General features: G+C 43.7%; 1 protein-coding gene and 1 long non-coding RNA gene across 4 annotated transcripts in view; one reads left to right on the top strand and one right to left on the bottom strand.

The window, feature by feature from the left end:
- LOC310754565 overlaps positions 1 to 21998 on the top strand; it is a 632985-nt gene that overhangs the window by 450504 nt on the left and 160483 nt on the right. The window lies entirely within an intron of this gene.
- The window catches only part of OPHN1 (oligophrenin 1), a 125646-nt gene continuing 114052 nt past the window's right edge, over positions 10405 to 21998 (bottom strand). For all 3 annotated transcript variants that reach the window (XM_083596367.1, XM_083596369.1, XM_083596368.1), the window contains 4 exons: positions 19438 to 19564; positions 16896 to 16946; positions 14355 to 14407; positions 10405 to 13513 (listed from right to left, as the gene is read on the bottom strand). In XM_083596367.1, coding sequence (XP_083452493.1) covers positions 14365 to 14407; positions 16896 to 16946; positions 19438 to 19564 — 221 coding nt within the window. In that variant the 3' untranslated portion in view covers positions 10405 to 13513; positions 14355 to 14364. The remainder of the gene's footprint in view (positions 13514 to 14354; positions 14408 to 16895; positions 16947 to 19437; positions 19565 to 21998) is intronic.

Here is a 21998-nt window from a genome sequence, read left to right as displayed (position 1 = left end):
CATGCAGCTCTGCAGGCTCAAGCTGGGAGCTTCTGGCAAATCGTTCTCGCCCAGCTGCACCACCATTGCCACAGGCGTGCCTTCCGCAGACACCTTCGCCCACACCATTGGCTTCATCTCCCTACCACAACTTGTAACATTGCCAACTGCAAATGAATTAGAAATAAGCTCATAAGTTTCTCTTCCTGCCTTTAATGTTCAAGAGCAGCCTGGCAGAATCTATTAGCATTAATTGTTATTTACAATGATGCCCTCCCTCTGCGCTGCCAAGCCCACCTGGGAAGGCCCGAAGCCACTTCGCCGTGGTCCCAATAAAGACCCAGGGTCACATCTCACTCATCCTCAGATGTCTCAGAAGACATACCCGTAGAAGAGGAGGTATTGCCATCCTTCCGCCTCTTGGCCCTGCGCTTGGAGCGACGACTCTTCTGCCGCTTGCCACCGGATGAAGGGACCCTGGGCACCGGAAGATCCTCCTCAGAAGAGTGGATGCTGAATGTCTCCCTCGGATGGACTGACTGCACCTGAACAGAACTAAAAACATGTGAGGTGCTAGGCTGAGAAGAAGTTCCTCTCCCCATAAGCTGCGCTGCTGGAAGCCCTGAACTCCCAGAACCCGGGGGTGCCGACTGGAAACGTGGCAGTCCGGGCTGAAAGGCCTGCTGAACCGTGGCACCCATACTCCTGGGTCAACCCCTGGGACTAGCTGGGACTGGAATCCTGGAAAACTGCAGCTGGGAAAACAAAGCCCCAGAAGAATCAAAAGCCTCACTCCCTTCACTTGCATCAGAGGGACCATGGGCTTCACAAACAGTAGAAGAAGAGGAGAGGCCAGGCTGGGGATCAGGCTGCCTCCCAAACTGCTGAGCCAATGACTCAAGCTGTGAATTCAACCTTGTCAAGGCCGCAGGGTCTGAGCCAATATTGGCAACAATAAAACCCAGACGACCCAGTGTTTGCTGAGGAACTACTGGGGCTTGCACTGAACACTGCGACTGAGGTGGGCCTCTAATTACCCTTTTTGAAGGGTGAGCAGGACTAGGTTTCCTTTTAACAGGCATCTCGATAAGCTCTCCCACAATACAAAATAAATAATTAAGGCTTAACCCATTAAGATGGCGCTCCCACCAAAACAAGATCGTGCTCCCACCAGAAATTGCACTATCACCAGTGCAAATGGCGCTCCCGCCAAATTAAGCTGGAGAAAATGGCCGCCGGCCCCAGCAGTTTCCCCAATCAGCCTTAAAATTGGGAGGGGGGTGCAGAGTTCACCAGGCTTACAGAGGGGGAACTCTTAGAAGCCGGAACAGCGAACAAAACAAGCAGTAGAACTCAAAATATTTTCACCCCCACTAAACTCAGTTCAAGGCTCTTTAAATGAAAGACACAGCTATAACTGCTCAAAATTGCTGCTCGGAGAACCCAGCGAAATGGAGGAAACTCCACAGGCAAAAGTGCCAACAGCCAAAGCCCCGTGGGCGAAATCCCCTCCAAGATTAATAAGACGAATCGCTGAGCAGAGGTTTTCTCAGGCCGCGGCAACGCCGCACTCCGGGAGCCCCCGGATCAGCCAGCTCATGAGGGATCAGCAAACGCTGGACGAAGCCACATATATAAAATCGGAATCCGCAGCAAGCCCCGCAAAAGGGAAAAATCCAGGAAAATTAAAAGAGTGAAAAGCTCCGAAAGGGCACTAAGGGGCCGAGGCCCCGGGGGGGCAAAGGCCCCTCTTAGTCAGGGAAGGGCAGGGATGGGGAGGATTAACCTGAAATTAAAGTGAGGGGGGAAAGAGGGTAAAAGAAAGGATAACGAAAAGATATCACCAGGATGATCCATCAAAGGTAAATCGCTCTCTCTCTCCCTCTCTCGGTTTGCAGAGGACACAATGTTGGTGTTCTGAATTCAAGCGCTGAAAGAGGGAGCTCTGGGTCATGTGCATGGGCATAAATAGGTCCATCAAACCGTTTAGACTGCGTCCCATTGGCCAGGTTGCACACAGCTTTGAGGGACCTACCATTTGGGTGTTGTGGCTGTCCAAACGTACCCACCCACAACACAGGGTGCCAGTTGTCCAGGTCTCACCGCAATACGTGTCCTCTTTAAGGGAGGACCCGATTTGGCACTCTGGCCTAAGCCAGCTGATTCACATAAGAGCATGAGACAAAAAAAGAGAGTATTTTGGTCTAGTGTTCTGGCATGAGCCAGCTGACACATGCCAGAGCACCAGACCAAAGACCAGGACATTGCAGGATCCAGTCAGCAGTTGGGATGGCTTCAGTAATTTCAGGATGTCCCGCTTAAATTGGGGCAGTTGAGGGGTATAAACTGAGTAAGTTAATTATGAACACTAGTTAAACATAATAATATGCATTATAATTAGGTTGCACAATAAACTGTGCTATCTATAAGTCATTCTTAGTCATATTGTGTGATATTTTCCATAATTCTTCTCTGCCGATAACGGATGGTTAAGTGTAAGCAGCTCTCACTAGTGTATTCTCTCTTCCCCAAATTCCGCTAAGTATCTCTTTTGAAGTAGAAGCTATGTCCCAATTTTTCACTCACCAACTGTTTTAAAAGTGGCATCATCTCCCTACCACAACTTGCAACATTGCCAGCTGCAAATGAATTAAAAATAAGCTTGTAAGTTTCTCTTCCTGCCTTTAATGCTCAAGAGCAGCCCGGCAGAATCTATTAGCATTAATTGTTATTTACAACGATGCCCTCCCTAAAGTTTTCTGTGCATAAAAATGTTTTTCCCATGATGATCAAGCACTCTTTTAAAAAGCCCAACAATTTAAGCTAAATTATCTCAGACAACTTTGCTTCTCTTTTTTATTACTTGCTTTTCTTTGTACAAGAAACTTCCCCAATCTCAAAAACAAAAAACTCCATAATTTCTTCTGCCCTAAATGAAACTCAGGGAGCCAATGGCAATGTAGGATTGCATCAGCTTGAGTACTAAACAGCAGAAGATATATAACTTCAGACTATAGGAGGAAATAAGAACGTAAGTCGAGTTTGCAATTGGATCAGGTCATCGGCCCATCTAGTCCAGCATTGTGTTCTCACAGTGGTCAGTCAGATGCCCCAAAGGGAAGCCCACAAGTAGGATCCGAGCACAAGAGCCCTCTCCACTCCTGTGGCTTCCAGCAACTGGTATTCCGAAGCATCATTGCACTACTAGAATATTAGTGTAATACCACTGAAGGAAGCAACGGGCTTGATCCTCCAGCCATCCTCTCTTGGTTCAAGCTGGTGGATGAAGAGAAGCAATGAATCAACACTAGAGATTCATTTTGCATTGTCTGAGTCAAATAAATTATGAAGGGTTTTTTTCCCCCATCCCAAACTGTGGATAATTGAACCCTTTCCCACTGTAGGCAATTCAGCAAAATGCCCCCTTTCCCCTCCTCGCATATAAGGTGCAGGATTTGGAGAGACTGCTTATACTCAGCCTGAGCTAAGACTTGTTTTTGTCAGGCTGCTTAAGTAGGGTGGAGAGAACCAACTCATTTGTAAACACGCTGCAGGATCCCATGCTAACTTTTAACATAGCACGTAATGAGCTGCACTCAAGGCCTCTTGGACACTTCGGAGTCCTTAGAAAGAAAGAAAAAACCCAGCCCCATTTGCTCATGATACAGTCAGCTGGGGAGAGGCAGATCAAAGCCACTTTGTCATCCACATTTGCAAAGTGGTTTGCCTCTCCTAGGCAGATTCTCTGGCTGTCGAGATGAACAGAGATAGGGCGGTTTCTCCTTCTGGAGAGGAAGGCCAAGGCAGATGGCTCTCTTTACACAGATTGCAGGCCTCGGGCTTGGAGGATGGAACTGTTGGCTTTAGCCACTGCTGTAAATCTTCAGCAGGTCGGCCAAAGAGCAGGCAGAAAACTCTCTGGCGACAGGCAGTCTGGGCCTAACCTTCTTCTGCAGGGGTGAGTGAGATGGAGATGGGGAAATGCCTTTATAAAGCGAACCTTCCTAATGTGTGCTGTCTAAAACACAGATGTCCTTCAGCCATCACTCTTCTCTGCCTTTTGCAAAGTGGGTATCAGACTGAAACCAGCATACAAAGATGCCTATATTCAGGGACAGAACACATAAAGCTCTCATCTATGAGCTGCCCAAATATTGTTGGCCCAAAGATGCAAGGAAAATAACAGTTCTGACCAAGGAAGAGTAGCAGATAAAACTAATGAACTATGCTGAATTGGCAAAATTTACAGGAAGAAATTAGGAACCAGGAAGATTCAAACTTTAATAAGGAATGGGAGAAGTATACAATGTATTCAAAAAACTATTGTAATTGTTGGTAGGTTTGACAGAAAACTTGTAGTAAAAATTTTAACTATGGATTGATTAAGGATTTATACTAATTGGAGTTAGTGATGAGATGCAGAATGAAAATTAAAATATAAGGATCCACAAAAGGGAGGGAAGGGAAGTCAAAGGGGATATGATGTTTGCATTCTTTTCTTTGTTGTTGTTATTATAGTCTGTAAAACGGAAAATCCCCCCCCAAATTAAAGCTCCCTATGTGAGAGCAAGAGCAACAGTAAATGCGTTTTATCAAGGGAAATTGTGTGTAGAAAATGTGCACCTTAGGAGAAATGCATACTAAAATGCTTATGGATATTTCGTAGGATCTTAGAATTGTAGAGATCCCCAAGGATTATCTAATCCAACCCCCTGCAATGGAGGAATTGCAGCCAGGGGTGCCAACCTGAATAAAATATTATGGGGCCCAAGTAAACCCTGCCCCACATAGTGGATCACATGACATGGCACATACACACTAACTGAATGGCAATGCTCATCAACTTGGGGGGAGGGTCCAGGCCCCTCAAATATTTTATTGGGGGGCCAAAGAGACCTCAGCCTCAAGGAGTTGGCTCATCTGATCGCAGCTAAGTATCCCTGACAGATGGTCATCCAGTCTCTGCTTAGAAACCTCCAAGGAGGGAGAGTCCACCACCTCCCAAGGGAGTCCATTTCACTGTCTTTTGTGTATGTGTGTATAATTTTTATTAAGTTTTTCATTTTACAATTTAAAATATTCATTAAACAACCTTAAAATGTCAGTGACTCCCCTTCTTCTCTTTCCATGGTTCAATTTGCATATCATAAATCCCTGCATATTTTAAATAAAGTAAACCATTCAGTATTCCATTAATACATCTATAATAACTTGTTTACATTGCTGAATTTTTCTTAATGCTGCCAGCGTTTTCAAGTGTACACAGTTTCCCCCCATATATTCAATAAACATTTTCCAATCTTCTTTAAATGTATGTTGTTCTGGTTCTCTTATTCTGTATGTTAGGTCTGCAAGCTGCGGATATTCCATTAGTTTAAGCTGCCATTCTTCTTTATTTGGGGCCTCGCTTGTTTTCCATTTTGGGGCTAACAAAACATGGGCCGCACTAGTGGCATACATAAATAGCCTTTTTTGACACCTAGGAATTTCCATCTGAATTATCCCCAACAAAAAGGACTCTGTTTGGAAAAGTACTTCTAACATATTTTTCAATTCATTATAAACAATTTCCCAATACAGTTGTACCTTGGATCTCGAACACCTTGGTACCCAGACATTTTGGCTCCCGAACGCCACAAATCTGGAAGTGATTGTTCCAGTTTGCGAACTTTCTTTTGAAACTCAAACATTCCACAGTTTCCAATTGGCTGCAGAAGCTTTGGTTTCCGAACGTTTTGGAAGTTGAACAGACTTCCAGAATGGATTCCATTCGACTTCCAAAGTATTATTCTTTCATCCTTTTACAGGTCCACCACATATGAAAGAACATACTCTAAACCTCATTGCATCTGCAACACTTATCTGATTCAGTCTTATACATCTTAGCAAGTCTACTTGGAGTTAAATACCATCTGTAAATCATTTTCAAATAATTCTTCTTCAAAGAATAACATGCTGTAAACTTCACGGTCAAAAAGCTCTTCCAGAAAGTTCTTCACAAAGCTTAGTCAGAATATCCTTCCCTACAATTTCAATCCATTGGTTCAGGTCCTGCATTCTGGAGCAGCAGAAAACAAGTTTGCTCCATTTTCCATGGGGCAGCCCTTTAGATATTTGATGGTGGGTATCATATGTCCTCTCAGCTGCCTCTTAACCAGGCTAAACACCGAAAATGGGATTACATGCATCATCAGAGTATTTGTTAAGGGTGTACACCAACCCCGCATGCAGTCCGAATTAAGACGCAAACGGGGGCAATTCAGATGACAGTTTTCACATGCCCAGGTTTGACTGCATTGCTTCCAACGTGTCTTGAGTCATATCAAGGACTCCCTTAAAGTCCCAAATCATTCTGTGCATGTAATTGCTTAGAAAAAGAAAACAAAAAGCTGCATCTTGCCTTTTAAAATAAAGCAGCTGCTACATATATTTTTATAAAGTGAAACCAGTGTGACCAGGGAAATGCCTTCAGCTCAAGTAAGGAGAGGATCCTTATTATTTATTTACTTGTTGCATTTGTATATCACAGGGGTCAGCAAACTTTTTCAGCAGGGGGCCGGTCCACTGTCCCTCAGACCTTGTGGTGGGCAGGACTCTATTTTGGAGGGGGGGGAATGAACTAATTCCTATGCCCCACAAATAACCCAGAGATGCATTTTAAATAAAAGGAAACATTCTACTCATGTAAAAACACACTGATTCCTGGACTGTATGTGGGCCAGATTTAGGAGGCGATTGGGCTGGATCCGGCCCCCGGGCCTTAGTTTGCCTACCCATGGTATATACCATCTTTTTCTCCAAGGAGCTCAAGGTGTCGTACGTGGTTCTCCCATTTTATCCTCACCACAACCCTGAGAGGTAGGTTAGGCTGATAGAGGCAGTGACTGGCCCAGGGCTACACCCAGTGAGTTTCATGGCTGAGTGGGGATTTGAACCCTGGTCTCTCCCAGGTCTTAGTTCCAGCATGCTCAGCACTGCACCACACACGAGCTCTACATACAAACATTGTTAAGAATCCAACTCTGCACCTACTATAAGCCAGATAGTCTGTACATGAATGTGGTGGCAAAAAACATAGATAGGGCTGGGGGGGGTGAAGGGAAGGGGGGTCCCCCCACCTTTGGCATGAGCCAGGTCCATCTCTACAAGGATTTGTCTTCATCTGTTTTAAGTGCAGGGAACGACAGTCAAAGCCTGCTACACCAGCTCTCAAGAGGCAGGTTTATGGCTGTGCAAGGAAGAAACACTTGGAGCTCTCTTTTTTAAAAAAATAAAAATAAAAAATTGACAGGTGCCATGTGTTAAACAGCCCAAGAGGGGAAGGCTTGTTTCAAAACGCTGCAAATCATGACCCAAGTTAGCTTTTTTAAAAATTCCACAGCTCCAGCTCTCCTGAATTACATAAGAAGAGCTCTGCTGGATCAGAGGCCAATGGCCCATCAAGTCCAGCATCCTGTTCTCCCAGTGGCTGACCAGATGCCCCCAAAGGAAAGCCCAAATGCAGGATTCAAACACAAGAACAACTCTCTCCTTCTGTGATTTCCAGCAGCTGGTATTCAGAAGCATTCCTGCCTCAGCAATGGAGGCAGAACAGAGCCACCATCGCTAGCAGCCATCAGTAACCTTACTCTCCTCCATGAATTTGTCCATATCTTCTTTTAAAGCCATCCAGGTTGGTGGGCCTCACTGCTTCTTGTGGGAGTGGGTTCCATAGTTCAACTATGCACTTAAGTGCCACTGTTAGTGGCAGATACTTCTGTCTGCTCTTTCAACTTTCTCTCTAGCTATCTGCCAAAGCTCTTTATTCAAATACCAATGAAAGAGGTGGAATTGGCCAGGGGGGTGGGGAGAAAATTATCTGTGAGTTCCTTTTAGATTAAAAGAAATCAGCATCTAGGAAGGAACAGAGCCGTCTGTTTCTGACCTGTGTCCATTTTGCATATTTTAATTCACAAGTCTTTTTCATCTTTGCATCAATCTGCATTTTTTTATTTAATAAATCACTTATATTTTGCAATAAAACATTTAGCTACGTTCTTTAGCTCAGATCCTAGTCTGATTTTCTAACCACTATGCCATACTGCATTTCACTAGCCTGGTTCTTTGACAGCTTCTGGGCCTCCCAAGCTGGATTTATTCTGCCAATGTCTTGAATTTTTACTCTGAAAGTCAAATCTGTGTAGTTATAATCAAAAATCCTATTAAACTGGAATTCTAAAGCTTTTTTTTTTTACAAAAAAATCTGTTTGTTTTACGTATAACTGGTCCTTATTTTAAAACCAACAAAGTAAGATAAGCCAGCACTTCCAGTTCAGCTAAGAGAAACACACCAGGAGCCAATTCAGATTAAATAGAAGCGGAATGATTGTTACTGACCAAAAACCTCTATGTCTTGCACAGACTACATCACATTATTCCACATCTATCCAGTCACAGTGCCCATACTGAATTAGAATTTCAACTGCCTCCTTAGAATATGATAGAAAGGAAGGATAAAGTTGTGTATCAGTTTTGTATTGATAACTTTGCTTTCCAAAGAATTGGAGTGTCATGCAAACCAGGGGTTCCCAAAGTGGGCGATTGCTCACCCTGGGGGTAGTGGGATTACAGTGTGTGTGTGTGTGTGTGTGCGCGCGCGCGCGCTAAGAAGCAAGGAGGCAAGCAGCAGGAGGCAGAGTTGTAAATGACTGAGTTTGATGAGCCAGCATCATTGAATAACGTTCATCCATTTTATTTTACCCATTTTGACAAACTCCCCCCGGATATTCTTGCAAAGAAGCTGGTAAAATGAGGGCTGGATGAAGTGCGGTTATTGTTAGGCAAACTGTTTGTGTAGGAAATATATTATTGCTCTCCAGTTAACAGCTGCTGAGTTTATTATAGCCAGCTACTGGAGAAGACATAATACAAACCTTTTTGAAGCATGGATGCAATAGATATGGGACATAATTCTTATGGATAAGTTAACAAGTGTCCTAAAGAGAACACTGTACTGGAAAAAGAAACACAGCTTTCTATACAAAATGTTTTCGTTTGATAGAATATGCACATATTGAACATGGCCTGCATGTTCAATATGTGCATATGCTCATGGGATACCGTGGAATGATCCATTTTATTACTACTGCATGGCATCACTTTTAAACCTTGGTTTCATTGTACTATTCTTTAACAGTTTTCTGCACTGCACAAAGGGGTGGGTTGGAAATAATGTTATTGAACATGGGTAGGCAAACTAAGGCCAAGGGGCCGGATCCAGTCCAATCGCCTACTCAATCCGGCCCGCAGATGATCTGGGAATCAGTGTGTTTTTACATGAGTAGAATGTGTCTTTTTATTTAAAATGCATCTCTGGGTTATTTGTGGGGCCTGCCTGGTGTTTTTGCATGAGTAGAATGTGTGCTTTTATTTAAAATGCATCTCTGGGTTATTTGTGGGGCATAGGAATTAATTCATTTCCAGCCCGCAAAATATAGTCCAGCCCCCACAAGATCTGAGTGGACTAGCCCCCTGCTGAAAAAGTTTGCTGACCCGTTATTGAACATCATTGTTGTATTAAGAAAGGCTTTCCTTGAAGCGTGACCCAGTCATTTCATTTGGAATTTTACTGCATAATGGTGGAAAAGCTTTTGTTGTTTTTTGCTTATTGGGAATATATCTTTGTATTTTATCTTACTGTGTACACTGCTTTGCCTCTGGTTGTGAAACAGTTTATGGATCTGAAAAATAATTAGACATGTACCAGTTGTGAATTGTAATCTCCCATGTCAAAGCCATGGTTTTATTCAACAGTATACCAATCTAATCAACTCTTGATTCTTCAGCTGCGATTCCTGCATTGTGGGGATTTGGCCTGGATGACCCCCAACTCCACAATTCTGTGATAGATTAAAACTCATGTGATCAATCAACTAAAGTGCTGCTGTTGTTGTTTTGACCATGTGACAGCCAAAATATTTGCAAACCCCCCCCCCCATATCTCAAGAGACATTTAAGGGGAATAAGAACACATGAACAAGCAATTAGGAAGAGCAATTATTTGCTTGAGAATGTGTACCACAACTTAGAGCTGGAACTCAAGGCTCTGGAATCATCACTGCTGATGGCCAGGAAACACGTGGATGGTACTGATCAGAGACAGTCATGCCAGGTAGAGATTTTAGGAGGCAATGCAAAACATACTCTCGGGTGAAGGAAAAGTTACTGGGATCAAGGTTGCTTTTCAGTAGAGAATGGATGAGGAGTCGGTGGCCCGCCAGATGTTGTTAGTATCCATCAGCCCCAGCCAGCATGGCCAACAGTCAAGGGTCATGGGAGTCATAGCCCAACACCTGGAGGACACAAGGTTGGGGAAGGCCATTTTGCTCATATAAAATTCTGACAACAAAAAAATGATTGCAACTTAACAGAACACACAGACAAGGATTTTCCTTCTTTATTAACTTTATTAACATCACTAAAATCATTGCAACTAATCACTTTACAAAACCAAAACAAAAACAAAAAAACAACCCCACACAACCGGTGGAAGATACCTTAAGTGCCTTAAATTTCACAAAAATAGTGTGTGGAATTGCTGGACATCTTTTAGCTTATGATGAATCGAGGCCTGGTGAAAAATGTACCAATTTCACATCACATGATGGTGCTCAACGCCCACCCCACCCCCCGGACCTTTTGCGGAGAAAATGGCCACAAGAGCTAGAATACAATAAAGCATATGTTGCGTGTCAACTGCTGCTATCTGGTGCATCTTCCACATTTCCCCCTAGCTGCCACAGGATCAGGACATGGGACACCTGCACAATCCACTGATTGATTGGAATCATGGACTCAGAACACTGAAATTGGCTTAATGACTCCATGCTTTCTTCTTTGGTCACTACAACCTCGAGGACGTAACACTACTCAATCCAGGAGAAGGGGGACATGCAGATTGCGTGCCCAGGCGCAGTCCCCCTGCTCTCCAGGAGCCAGGCCTCAGATAAAGGAAAACACATGACAAAGTACTTGGGATTAAAATGGCCACAACTTTCCGGGAACCCAGAAAGCTCTGTGGCGATCAAGGGGGTGGGGAGAACAATGGCCAGCGGAGTGGCGTGCCGGGCCACAAACCTCACCCACCACTGGGCCCACAAACCTCACCTTCACTAGATCTATCTACAATTATATTAACAGACTTGCTGTTACTTGGACAGAAACTTCTGAGTGTCTTGAGTAGGAGGACGGCTTGAACATCAGAATGACCATGCATCGCCATGTTTAGTTTTGACCACTGACTAAACATGTGTGTGTATGGACATGGAACAAACTCAAAAATTCTTTATGCCTCTGAGCTTAGCATTCTGCTTACAAAGCAGGATTGTAGATGTCAGTGCTGCTTGGAGCCTGGAGGGCCATACCCTGTATTAAGTGTTGGCCCTGCAGGGCAGATATAGGCTCCCTCCCACCCTAAACCTCTGGACATCCTTGGATCCTGTTTCCACTTCTACAGCAGCTCTGCTTACATTCTCTTGAAAAACGAAAAACCCAGTTTCATGCATACCATAAGCATATTCTCTCATGTTCCCGGTGTTCCTTGACTAGCTGGCAGCATGGGCTACTGGTGGGTTTGTCAGGGTTCCTTGAGAATTTAAAACGGGGTTCCTGCTGCGGTGTTGGCCCTTCCCATTTAGGACGGCGCGTTTGTAAAAGGTTCTGCCTGTCTATCTTGAATACAAAGTGTTCCTGCTGCTTAGAAGGCCCCTCCCTGCTTCCTACTAGTTTAAGGCTTTGGTAAAGCTGATGAAGGAGAAGTAGCTGAATTGTACCCATGCAGAGATTGTGTGCAGCAACTGGATTGGGATGGAAACCTTTCTACTTTGTGTGTTAATTTCTTCTGCCCGCAGTTAGTTATTTACAGCAGTTAGCTAGTTAATATACTGCCCTAAGTCTCAGGGCAATTCACAGAACAAAATCAAAATATAAAACCACAATATATATAATCAAAGTAAAAACAACCCAATAACACCCCCCCCCAAAAAAGAACCACATTTTAAAAGGGCATAGGATGTCAAACAAATCAACCAAAAGCCTGGTTAAAAAGGAACATTTTTGCCTGGCGCCTAAAGCTGTATAATGAAGGCGCCAGGCAAACTTCCCTGGGGAGAGCATTCCGCAGATGGGGAGCCACTGCAGAGAAGGCCCGTTCTCATGTTGCCACCCTCCGGACAGCTTTCTTGCTGTTGTGACCTTCAACCACATTTTGAAGATCCTTCCAGCCCTACGAAAGTCTGTGTTTGGAAAAAAAGGCAGAATTGTCGGCAATATTTGAATGCCCAGGGTGTTTTTATTTTGTTTTCAGGAAGAAAGCGAAGCCAAAGAGTGGTTTTTATATATTTTTTACAGGAGACATGTGAATCGGTAAAGATTCTAACATTCAATATAAACTGAGTTTGGATTATTGTTTAAACAAACAAACAAAAAAGGTGTTGCTTGGTCTGCCTTGATGCTTTGTGCTTTGGTCCTCAGAAACCTGTGTGTGTTGTGATGGGAAGCCAGTTCTTCAAAGCCACAGAATCCAAAGGAGTGCTTTTGACCACACTCCTGAGAAACACAAGACATAGGATGGAGAACCATGGTGCATTCCAAGAACCAGGAAAATGAACATCTCTGCTGAAATGTTGAAAGTACCTCTACCTCCTCCCCAGTAGACCAGAGTTAGAGAGGCACGTTGATGATGAAGTCACCATGTGTATAAGTGCCTCAGGCAGGAGGTGAAGGGGTCTCCCCCCCCCAAAAAAAAAACATAGGCTCTCTCGTTGTCTGCTCCAGGGTGGAATGAAAACCATACAGGATGGTCCTGTCTCCTTCCAGTGCACAATAGCAGAGGGCTGCTTTCCACCTGGGGAGGCCAAGCAGAGGATGCAGAGGCAGAATAACCACCAAAATTGTTCTCTGTTCCACTGCAGAAAATCAAAAGGTTCATTCTTCAGTGCTTTGCTGTGGGGGAGAACCCCCACTTGGAAATGTCTTCGCATTCTTCAAAAGGATTTAGAAAGAAGTGTCCATCTCCCCACACCCCGTCCCCCACAATGCACAGAGTGATTTGTCTTAAGACAGCCAGTGTGCTAAAAGCTGGTGCTCCCCCAAAGCCCTGTACATAAATCTTGGTGTGGGTCCACCATGCCACATTAAAGGGATGTGGAACAGGGTGGATAAAACTGTTTGCGTGCACCCCACCACCAACTCTCTTCCTTGGCCAGCCATGGCATTCCAACTTCTCCCAAACATCCCAAAGGGAAACAAACAAGTGTTCTTGGATACAGGCAACAGTAGAAACATGGAGGAAGCAGGAAAGAAGGAGCTACTTTCGGAAACCGATGGCAAGATGGATTTGTTCTCTTAGGAAACTATTCAGAACGGTATGCTTCAACGATGAGGTCTTGGAATAAGAGCTGATCTACGCAGCAAGACTCACGAACCAGGAGAGGGAGAATTGGAGGAGGGGCTGTGGCAAATCTCTCTGGAACCAGCCAGGATCAGACATACAAGTCTAGAGCGGGGAAGGGAGAGAACACAAACTGCATCAATCAAAGCATAACAATATAACTGATTTCTGCACTGCAGGGGATAGGAATCCCTTCCACCTCTACAAAACCAAGAATGTCATGTAATGCAGCAAGGGGCTTGCCAGTGTGCTGGCTGTGGGAGTACCTGCCTCAAAAAGGTCTTCCATGCTTCCCCCCCCCCAAAAAAAATCACACACTGCCCCTCTCTCCACTGAAATTAGGCCAGAAGAAAGCATTTTTCATATTATTAAATTTATTCACCACTTTTTTTTAAGCCACTGACAACTCAAAGCAGCTGATAAAAAAAGGTCAAATACATACATATATTAAAACCAGAAGGGAAATATTTCTCTCCCATTTGGATGAAGGCATTATTGCAAGATTCTGTCACTTTTATCAGAACATAACCAGGAAAGGATGGGAAATAGTGTTTAAGTTTATAATGGTAAGATCATAACAGCTAAAAAATTGTGGTGGGGTGTGTGTGCATATCTCCTACTATGTCTGAATGGACTGAGAAAAATTGAAAAATCAAACCCACTCTAAAAGACCCTAGACCATTAAAAGCCAGAGACCTGATTAAAAAGGAATGTTTTCGCCTGGCATCTGAAGGTGGCACTGCAGTAATGGTGCCGGGAGAGTCTCCCTGGATGGCTGTGGTGCCCATGGACTCAAAAGGATTGCTGCACACACACACCCCGATGTGGACATGCTGGGACTGTACCACTTCAGGGCGCAGCTGAGAGGGAATCACCATACCTACAAACACCCCTAGAACTCAGGATTCCACTGAACAATTTTCTAAGCCCCCGACCCCCAGCTTACCATTAATCGTTCAGGTCTCATCACTGGGGAGTCTGCCTTGTGGTGAGGAAGAGCTGCAAAGGGAAGCATGGAAGTGAGTGAGTGAGTAAGTAAGCAAGCAAGCATTATTTGCGTTTTATCCCACCTTTTCTACACGAGGTGCTCCAGATAGCATACATAGTTCTCCTCTCCACCAATTTATCCACATAACAACCCTGTGAGGTAGGTTAGGCTAAGAGATATATAGTGACCAGCCCCCAAGGTCACCCAGTGAGCTTCATGGCTGAGCAGGGATTCGAACCCTTGTCTCCGAGGTCCCAGTCCGACACTCTAACCCCTACACAACCGCTGATTCTAAAGCAAATAAATAAACTAAAACTTGTTCACTCACAATGTAACCCTAAACCTTGGGTAAGGCCAGCTAGGAGGCACGGCAAGTGAAGGAGACAGAACTAAATCCCATCGGCTGGTGCAAAAGAAAGTTAGAACAGCACAGTGAAGTTAGGATAGCAGAGTGGCACCGTTGCACCATTGGTGACTTTAAGGCTGCATCCACACAGTGGTTTATTTTGTAGTTTTCATTACTACATCGCTAAGTGTTAATTTCTGCATTATACTGGAGCTTTCGCAGGACATAAAATATAGCAGAATATAGCAAAAGTTTAATGCTCATTTCCACATTATTTGCTTCCAGGAAAAATAAGTGTGCAAATAACATGGGAATGATCACTAACTCTTGCTAATTCTGCTATATTTTCAGAAGTCCAGGGTATGCCCTCACAGAGTGCCTGAACCGTTATAATATCCCAGCTCAGTCACTGACACTGTCTGCAGCAGCATGACTGCTTATTTCCTGAATTGGTGAGGCTCATTTCATGACTATGAAAAACCAAGCCTTTAGTATCATCGGCCGAGTCCTCTGGAACTCTCTGCTACTGGAGATTCAGTGGGCACCTTCTGTGCCAACGTTTAAACAGCTGCCAAAAACGTTTATGTTCTGTGGGCCAGTAAGAATGTATCCTTCCACTGTGATTAACTGTTCTCTGTTTCTAACTTTTTTTAAAAAAAACAAACTTTTATGTTTTTATTGCTGTATACTGCTTATTTATGACAAAGCAGCATTCCAATGTTTCTTATAAATAAGTGGCCTTTGTGCTGTGCAAAAGCTCAAGCGTAATGTGGAAATTAACAGTTAGCGAAGAGTCGTGAAAATGGAATAAACTGCTGTGTGGATGCCGCCTAAATCAGAGTATATGCTACCTCATCGTGGCAGCTGCTCCGTCTGGCAAGCCAGAACATGGAACCCTGAAGCAACCCCAACATCTGCTGTGCTTGGCACCAACAGACTCTCGGGCTCTTGAGGTGTCTATTACTAGGACCCACTTTAATTCTGTGATTCTAACTTGCCTTAAGCTGTTTCTTGCATAATTTATTCCTATTTATTACAATTATATCCCATCTTTCCTGAAGGAGTGCAAGGTGATGTACATAGGGTCTCACTTACCCATTTGTTCTTCACAGCAACCCTGAAAGTGAATGATTGACTCAGAGTCACCCAAATGAGTTTCATGGCCAAGTGGGGGATTCAAACTCTGGTGTCTCCCAAGCCCTATTCTGACACACTAATCTTTACGCTTCTTCTTTAGCGATCACTCGTAGCTGAGTAAGATTGTTTTCCATGAACGCAGTCTTAGCAGTGAGTCTGTAAGTGACTGTGGAGGCAAATACTGGATCCACACGTCCTTCCACAGTGGGGACATAGGCTTCAGGGCAGGAGTTGATCACGGTGAGAGGATTTGCCAAACAGGTATTCCTCTTAGCTTGTTTCTCCCTTTCAATCACTTTCCCTACCTGGGCAGTTGTCTTTCCACAAGGGCCGACATCAATGCCAAAATCTTGATCAAAGTGCAGAGTGTTAGAGGACCGGGACATTTGCAGGGAAACCAAAATGCTTGTTTACAAAGCTATTGTACTACCAACTTTACTATATGCTTGTGAAACATGGAGCACTTACAAACGCCATCTCCAACTCCTCAAAAGATTCTGTCAACTGTGTCTGCGAAAATTTTTATGTATCACTTGGGAAGACAGGCAAACTAATGCCAGTGTACTGGAAGAAGCAAACACCACCAGTGTTGAAGCAATGATTCTTCAACACCAACTTCGTTGGATTGGTCATGTTGTTTGGATGCCTGATTACCCTCTTCTAAAGCAACTACTCTATTCCCAACTTTAAGAATAGAAAACTTTACACCACACTTGCTCTCAAAATACTATACAAGTTCCATTTATTTATTTATTTATTTCACTTAGATCCCACCTGTACTCCAAGGAACTCAAGGTGGCATACGTGGTTCTCTCCCTCCCCATTTAAAGGTAGGTTAGTCTGAGAGAGGCAACAGCTGGTCCAAGGTCACCCAAGTGAGATTCATGACACAGTAGGGATTCTGAGCTCTGGTCTCCCAGGTCCCTAGTCCGACACTATAACCACTTTGCCACACTGCCTCTGCACCTCTCTGTGATGGGATGTTACCTATTGCAAGTCTGAATGAACTGCCTTACCTCCCTCTCCTGAAGGAAGCTGTCTCAAAAAACTTTGTCCTGGAGGCCACCCTGCAAAAGGAACCAGCACAGAACATTCATTTTCATTTCATTTCATTTTGCATGATGAAGCAACAGATCTTTAGGCAAGCACTCCCAAGTTAAGTTGTTAGGTAAATGGGAAAGGTCAGGGAAGAACCATGGTTGGACAATACAGTCTTCACTAATATTACTGAGCTTGAGTGGCCTCTCCACATGGAAGAAAATGGGGCCACTAATAAAATTGTAGAGTTGGAATGGAACCCAAGTGCCATCTAGTCCAACCCCCTGCAGTGCAGGAATCTCAACTAAGGCATCCATGACTGATGGCCATCCAAACTCTGCTTTAAAACTTCCAAAAGCTACCATTTCCTGAAGGAGTTCCTTCTACTATCAAATAGCTTTCAATATCCCTCCCATATCCTTAAAGAAAAAATGCTTCTTTCATCTAATCCTGGGAGAGGAAGGCTATTATTTCAAGGACTCACCTGAAAACCAGCAAAAAATTACCTTTGAGTGAAGAGAGGCGGATTTAGATGCCCTCTCAAAGTCCATAGGAGCACACAAAGTGGAGAGGAGTGTGCAGGTCAGCTTGCTGTAAGCCTGTTTTTCCGATTTTATTTTTGAATAAGGGCAAGCTTCTAGCCTGATGACTGCAAAGATCTACTTGAAAAGGGGGTGGGTGATACTTGCCAAAGTGTGGGAAGCTTGTTGGGTAGTCAAATAAGATTAAAGGCCCTTGGGGAGGACGTTACTAGAAGCCCCTGCAAAGTCACACTCCTCCACAGAACTAGCAAAAAAATTATGCTCTATTGATACACATGTTTATGGTGAATTGTTTTCCTTGGTGCAGAATCTAGAATGCCAAGGCACAGATCTAGGGTTGCCATATTTTGAAGAGCAAAAAAGAGGACATGTTTGCAGACTTCAACTTTTAACTACGGATTGCTAAGGCAACCCATGAAAAAGAGGACATGTCCTGGAAAAATATGGCAACCCTAATAGATGTGTGTGCATGCTCCCTGAGTGTAGGGCAGGAAGAATGTGCTGCCTAGCTTTATGGCTATGTGACATATGCGCAAAGGACACATGCAGAATGCAAACACCAAGGACCCTCAGGGCATTCGCAGGTCTGCCACTGACACGCAGAGAGACTGAAACGGAACAACGGGTATCAGTTTGCAAACCATCTTTGCCTTGATTTGCAGTTTGCAAAGCATGTCACTTGTGTTACAGTCAGAGAGGCAGCGTAAATGCAGAAGCAGAAGGCGATGTGCTAGTCAGACAGCTGTCAACATCATTCCTCAACCTCCCACAAGGAATGGCAGATTATTCACTCTTTGGAACATCTCCCCCCGGGACACGTTACAGCAAGGTTAACTGCCAAACCCACTGCACCTTTCTTGAGTGGCAACAGTATATGTATGTACTTATGTCTGTATATAATTTTCTTTAAGAGCTATTTCTGAGAAAGGTTTTAGTTTGCTTTTCTTACTAAACTAAGAATAGGGTGATCCAAGAACCAAGAGCCCAGTATAATTTATGTTGCATTTACGGGTAACTTAGGAAATGCTCAGGGGAATGTAAGTTCAGTGGTTAAAATAACTAACCACCATGCACATTCACTAGGCCTCATGAAGAACATGGAAATAATTCTTCCAGGAAGAGGGAATTTTGCACATTTCCTGCTCTGTAGACACACTCTCCAAAAGGCCTTAGGGAATGTATCAACTAAATTTTGTATGTTCTCCAGCCACTACGCATAATCCCCAACATCTAAATCAGTACGTGCATTTCTACACTCTCTGATCAACATGTCTGTTGGGAGTTTATGCATAGCAACTGGAGGATGTACAAAATCCAGTCAATATATGTACATTTTTCTCCAAATGCAAAGGTTATGCATATTGACTGGAAAATGTGCATAACTCCCTCTTCCATGAGGTCAGGTGAATTTGCACAGTGGCCAGTTACTATGCACATTAACTGCTCAACTTGCAGTACAATTGCAATTTATGTGAGGGTTCAGTTCCAAGGGTTCTATGTGCACAGGAAAATTGTGTATACCCAAACCCTTGGAGCTACCCCACATCTAGCAAAGTGAGGGGGGGGAGAGAGAAACCCCAGTACTCCCACAGCTCATGCACTGAGCAGGCCTCACCCCCCCCCCAAGCAAAGTGGAGAGATTTAAAGCCCTTTATGCTCCAGGTAACCCCAAGAAGAACCAACTTGCACAATTTCAAAAAGCCGGCCCTCAACCATATGTGGTTGAAATTGCAAATATGATGCAACTGTACACCAGTAAGGAAGAAAGGAAACCTGAGGTTTATACCAGGAAGGTTTCTGAGGATATCCTGATACTTTTGCTTTGTTATTCCTAAAAATTAATAAAAAATAAATCCTTGTTCACCCTCCACAGATTAGCCCATCTTTCGGGGCAACCTCTTTGGGTCTCCCCCTATGCCTTCTGGAGCATCCTGCCAGGCCATTTATCTCCTTCAATGTGTCTTGCTTTGCTACTCACACAGAGGCAGCCTCTGCCTTATGAGCCGCCGGGGCTTTGCATGGAGGGTCCGGGGGTCTCACTGGAGGACGTGTTATCACTGGCTTCTCTCCAGGTGATCGTGCTTTAGCAAAGCCTTCGTATTCACCTGAGTGGGAAAGTAACAAAGCACTGTTAATCATGAAAGGGAATAATGATGCTCAATCTACATTTGTAAGAAATCAATCTTTTAGTGTGGAGGCACCCACACTTCAGAACTCCCTGCCTACTGATATCAGACAAGAGCCTTCGATGTACTATTTTTTGGCATCTGCTAAAAGCATTCTTGTTCAGACAAGCCTATCCAGATATTTAGAAGATGGATGTGTTTTTAGTTTATTACTAGTTTAATTTTTTAAAATGTTTTGCTTTTACTAATAACCTCACTGCTTCTTTCTTTCTTTCTTTCTTTCTTGCTTGCTTGCTTGCTTGCTTGCTTTCTGGTTTTCTACAATCAAGCTGTATATAAATTTCATGAAGTCAATCAATCAATCAATCAATCAATCAATTAATTAACAAATGAAGTTACTGTAGAGTTTAGCTGAATCATCCAAGTTTCCAAGCTGGGATGTGGCAATAGTCCTAGGAATGGAAATGCAAAACACAGTGCAGATTCAAAGTATGGACTGGTTCATTTAAGCCTCTACACCAGAGCTTTCCAAACTGTGTGTCACTAGTGTGGCGGCTGCAGTGTGTAGGTGTGTCATGCAAACGCTCCCCACGCTTTTCCCAGGGCTGGAAAGGGGCTAGCTTAACCTCCGGTTTGCTAGGAAAACTGAATGATTGTGTCACAAATGATGCAAAACTGAACTACTGTGTCGCAAAATGATGCATGCCTAAAAAGTGTGTCACCAACATGAAAAAATTGGAAAGCTCTGCTCTACATAATGGACAAGTCTGCATTCATTTCAATAACCTGAGCAAGTTTCTAATTAGGAAACAAAAAAGCATAACACCATTACAGAATCCTGTTATAAACTATTGTGTTGTTTTGTACAAATTGTCCCACTCATAGATGGCCAAGACCCATAATGAAGTCTGCAACATTTGGCATGCAATATCTTTCTTTGTAATTACTGGCTACATGCCATCACAATCCTGTTGAAAATGCTTCCCCTTCTCCATCCTCCTTATGAGAAAAACTCTGGCACAAAGTACAGTCGTACCTTCGAAGTCGAACGGAAACCATTCCGGAAGTCCATTCGACTTCCAAAACATTAGGAAACCAAAGTGTGGCTTCTGATTGGCTGTCAAAAGCTCCCGCAGCCGATCAGAAGTTGTGGAAGCCCTGTTGGACGTTCGGCTTCCAAAAATAGTTTGCAAACTGGAACAGTCACTTCCGGGTTTGTGGCGTTCGAGAGCCAAAACGTTCAAGAACTAAGCTGTTTGAAAACCAAAGTACCACTGTACATCTTGATTAAAAAGCCTAGATCAATGGAAGTGTTGCATTCCTCTATTCTGCCTTTGTCAGACTCCACGTGGGGTCTGTTCTGGGCATTACAATTTAAGAAAGATATTGACAAGCTGGAAGGTGTGCAGAGGAGGGCGACCAAGATGATCAAGGGTCTGGAATCCAAGCCTGATGAGGGACGGTTGAAGGACTGAGAGGAGATACGAGAGCCACTTTCAAATATCTGAAGGGTTGTCCCATGGAGCCAGCTTGTTTTCTGCTGCTCCAGAGGGAGGATCAGTACCAATGAATTCATACTACAATAATGAAGGTCATCAGAAAATATTTTGTTATGGTAAGAGCTGTTCAGCTGTGGAACAAACTCCCTCAGAAGGTGGTAGACTCCCCAGTGGCGGTTTTTAAGCAGAGGTTGGATGCTCTTCTGTTGAAGATTCTTTAGCTGTGATTCCTGCATTGTTTGGACTAGATGACTCTTAGCATCCCTCCCAACTCTACAATTCTATGAAAAACTAGTTTGTTTCATTATCAATGTCTACTGACCATCCCTTGTTCCAACTGGCAGATCTAAAGTTAAAGTAGGTTAATAAATCATTGTCTTCACTAAGCACAGCAACATTTTGAAAAACAACAACTGGGCTTTTCTAATATCTATGAAGCTGTTGCACATTTAATGGAAGTTCAGTTGGATTAATCGGACTTCAAACCTCACAAGGCAGTTCATCAGCTGACAGGCCACTCAACAAACAAGGGAAGACTTCAAAAGGGGAAATCTTAAACGGACACTTGAAGTGGTTTATCCTCAAGCTTGAAAAGAGACAAGATCCCATGTCTAGTTTATGATGCAGTGTGAACTGGTATTCATTTACGAACAAAACATCATTTCTTACACAAAAGGATGACATAAAACAGTCCCAAAACACACAGAGAATCACAGAACTGTAGCACTGGAAGGTACTCAAAGGCTTGTCTAGTTCAAACTCTTGCATTGCAAGAATCTCATGAACGTTTACAGAAATGGAAATTGAACATTTATTTGGCTTGGGTTACAGCTCACCCCATCATGAGGGCTCGATGTTATTAACTGCCACATTATCCTAATGCCATTATACAACATCTATGGTGTGGCCGCATT

Source organism: Podarcis filfolensis (assembly GCF_964270895.1).
Source record: "Podarcis filfolensis genome assembly, chromosome: Z".
NCBI classification, from domain to species: Eukaryota; Metazoa; Chordata; class Lepidosauria; order Squamata; family Lacertidae; genus Podarcis; species Podarcis filfolensis.
This window is presented reverse-complemented; position numbering and strand designations above follow the sequence as displayed.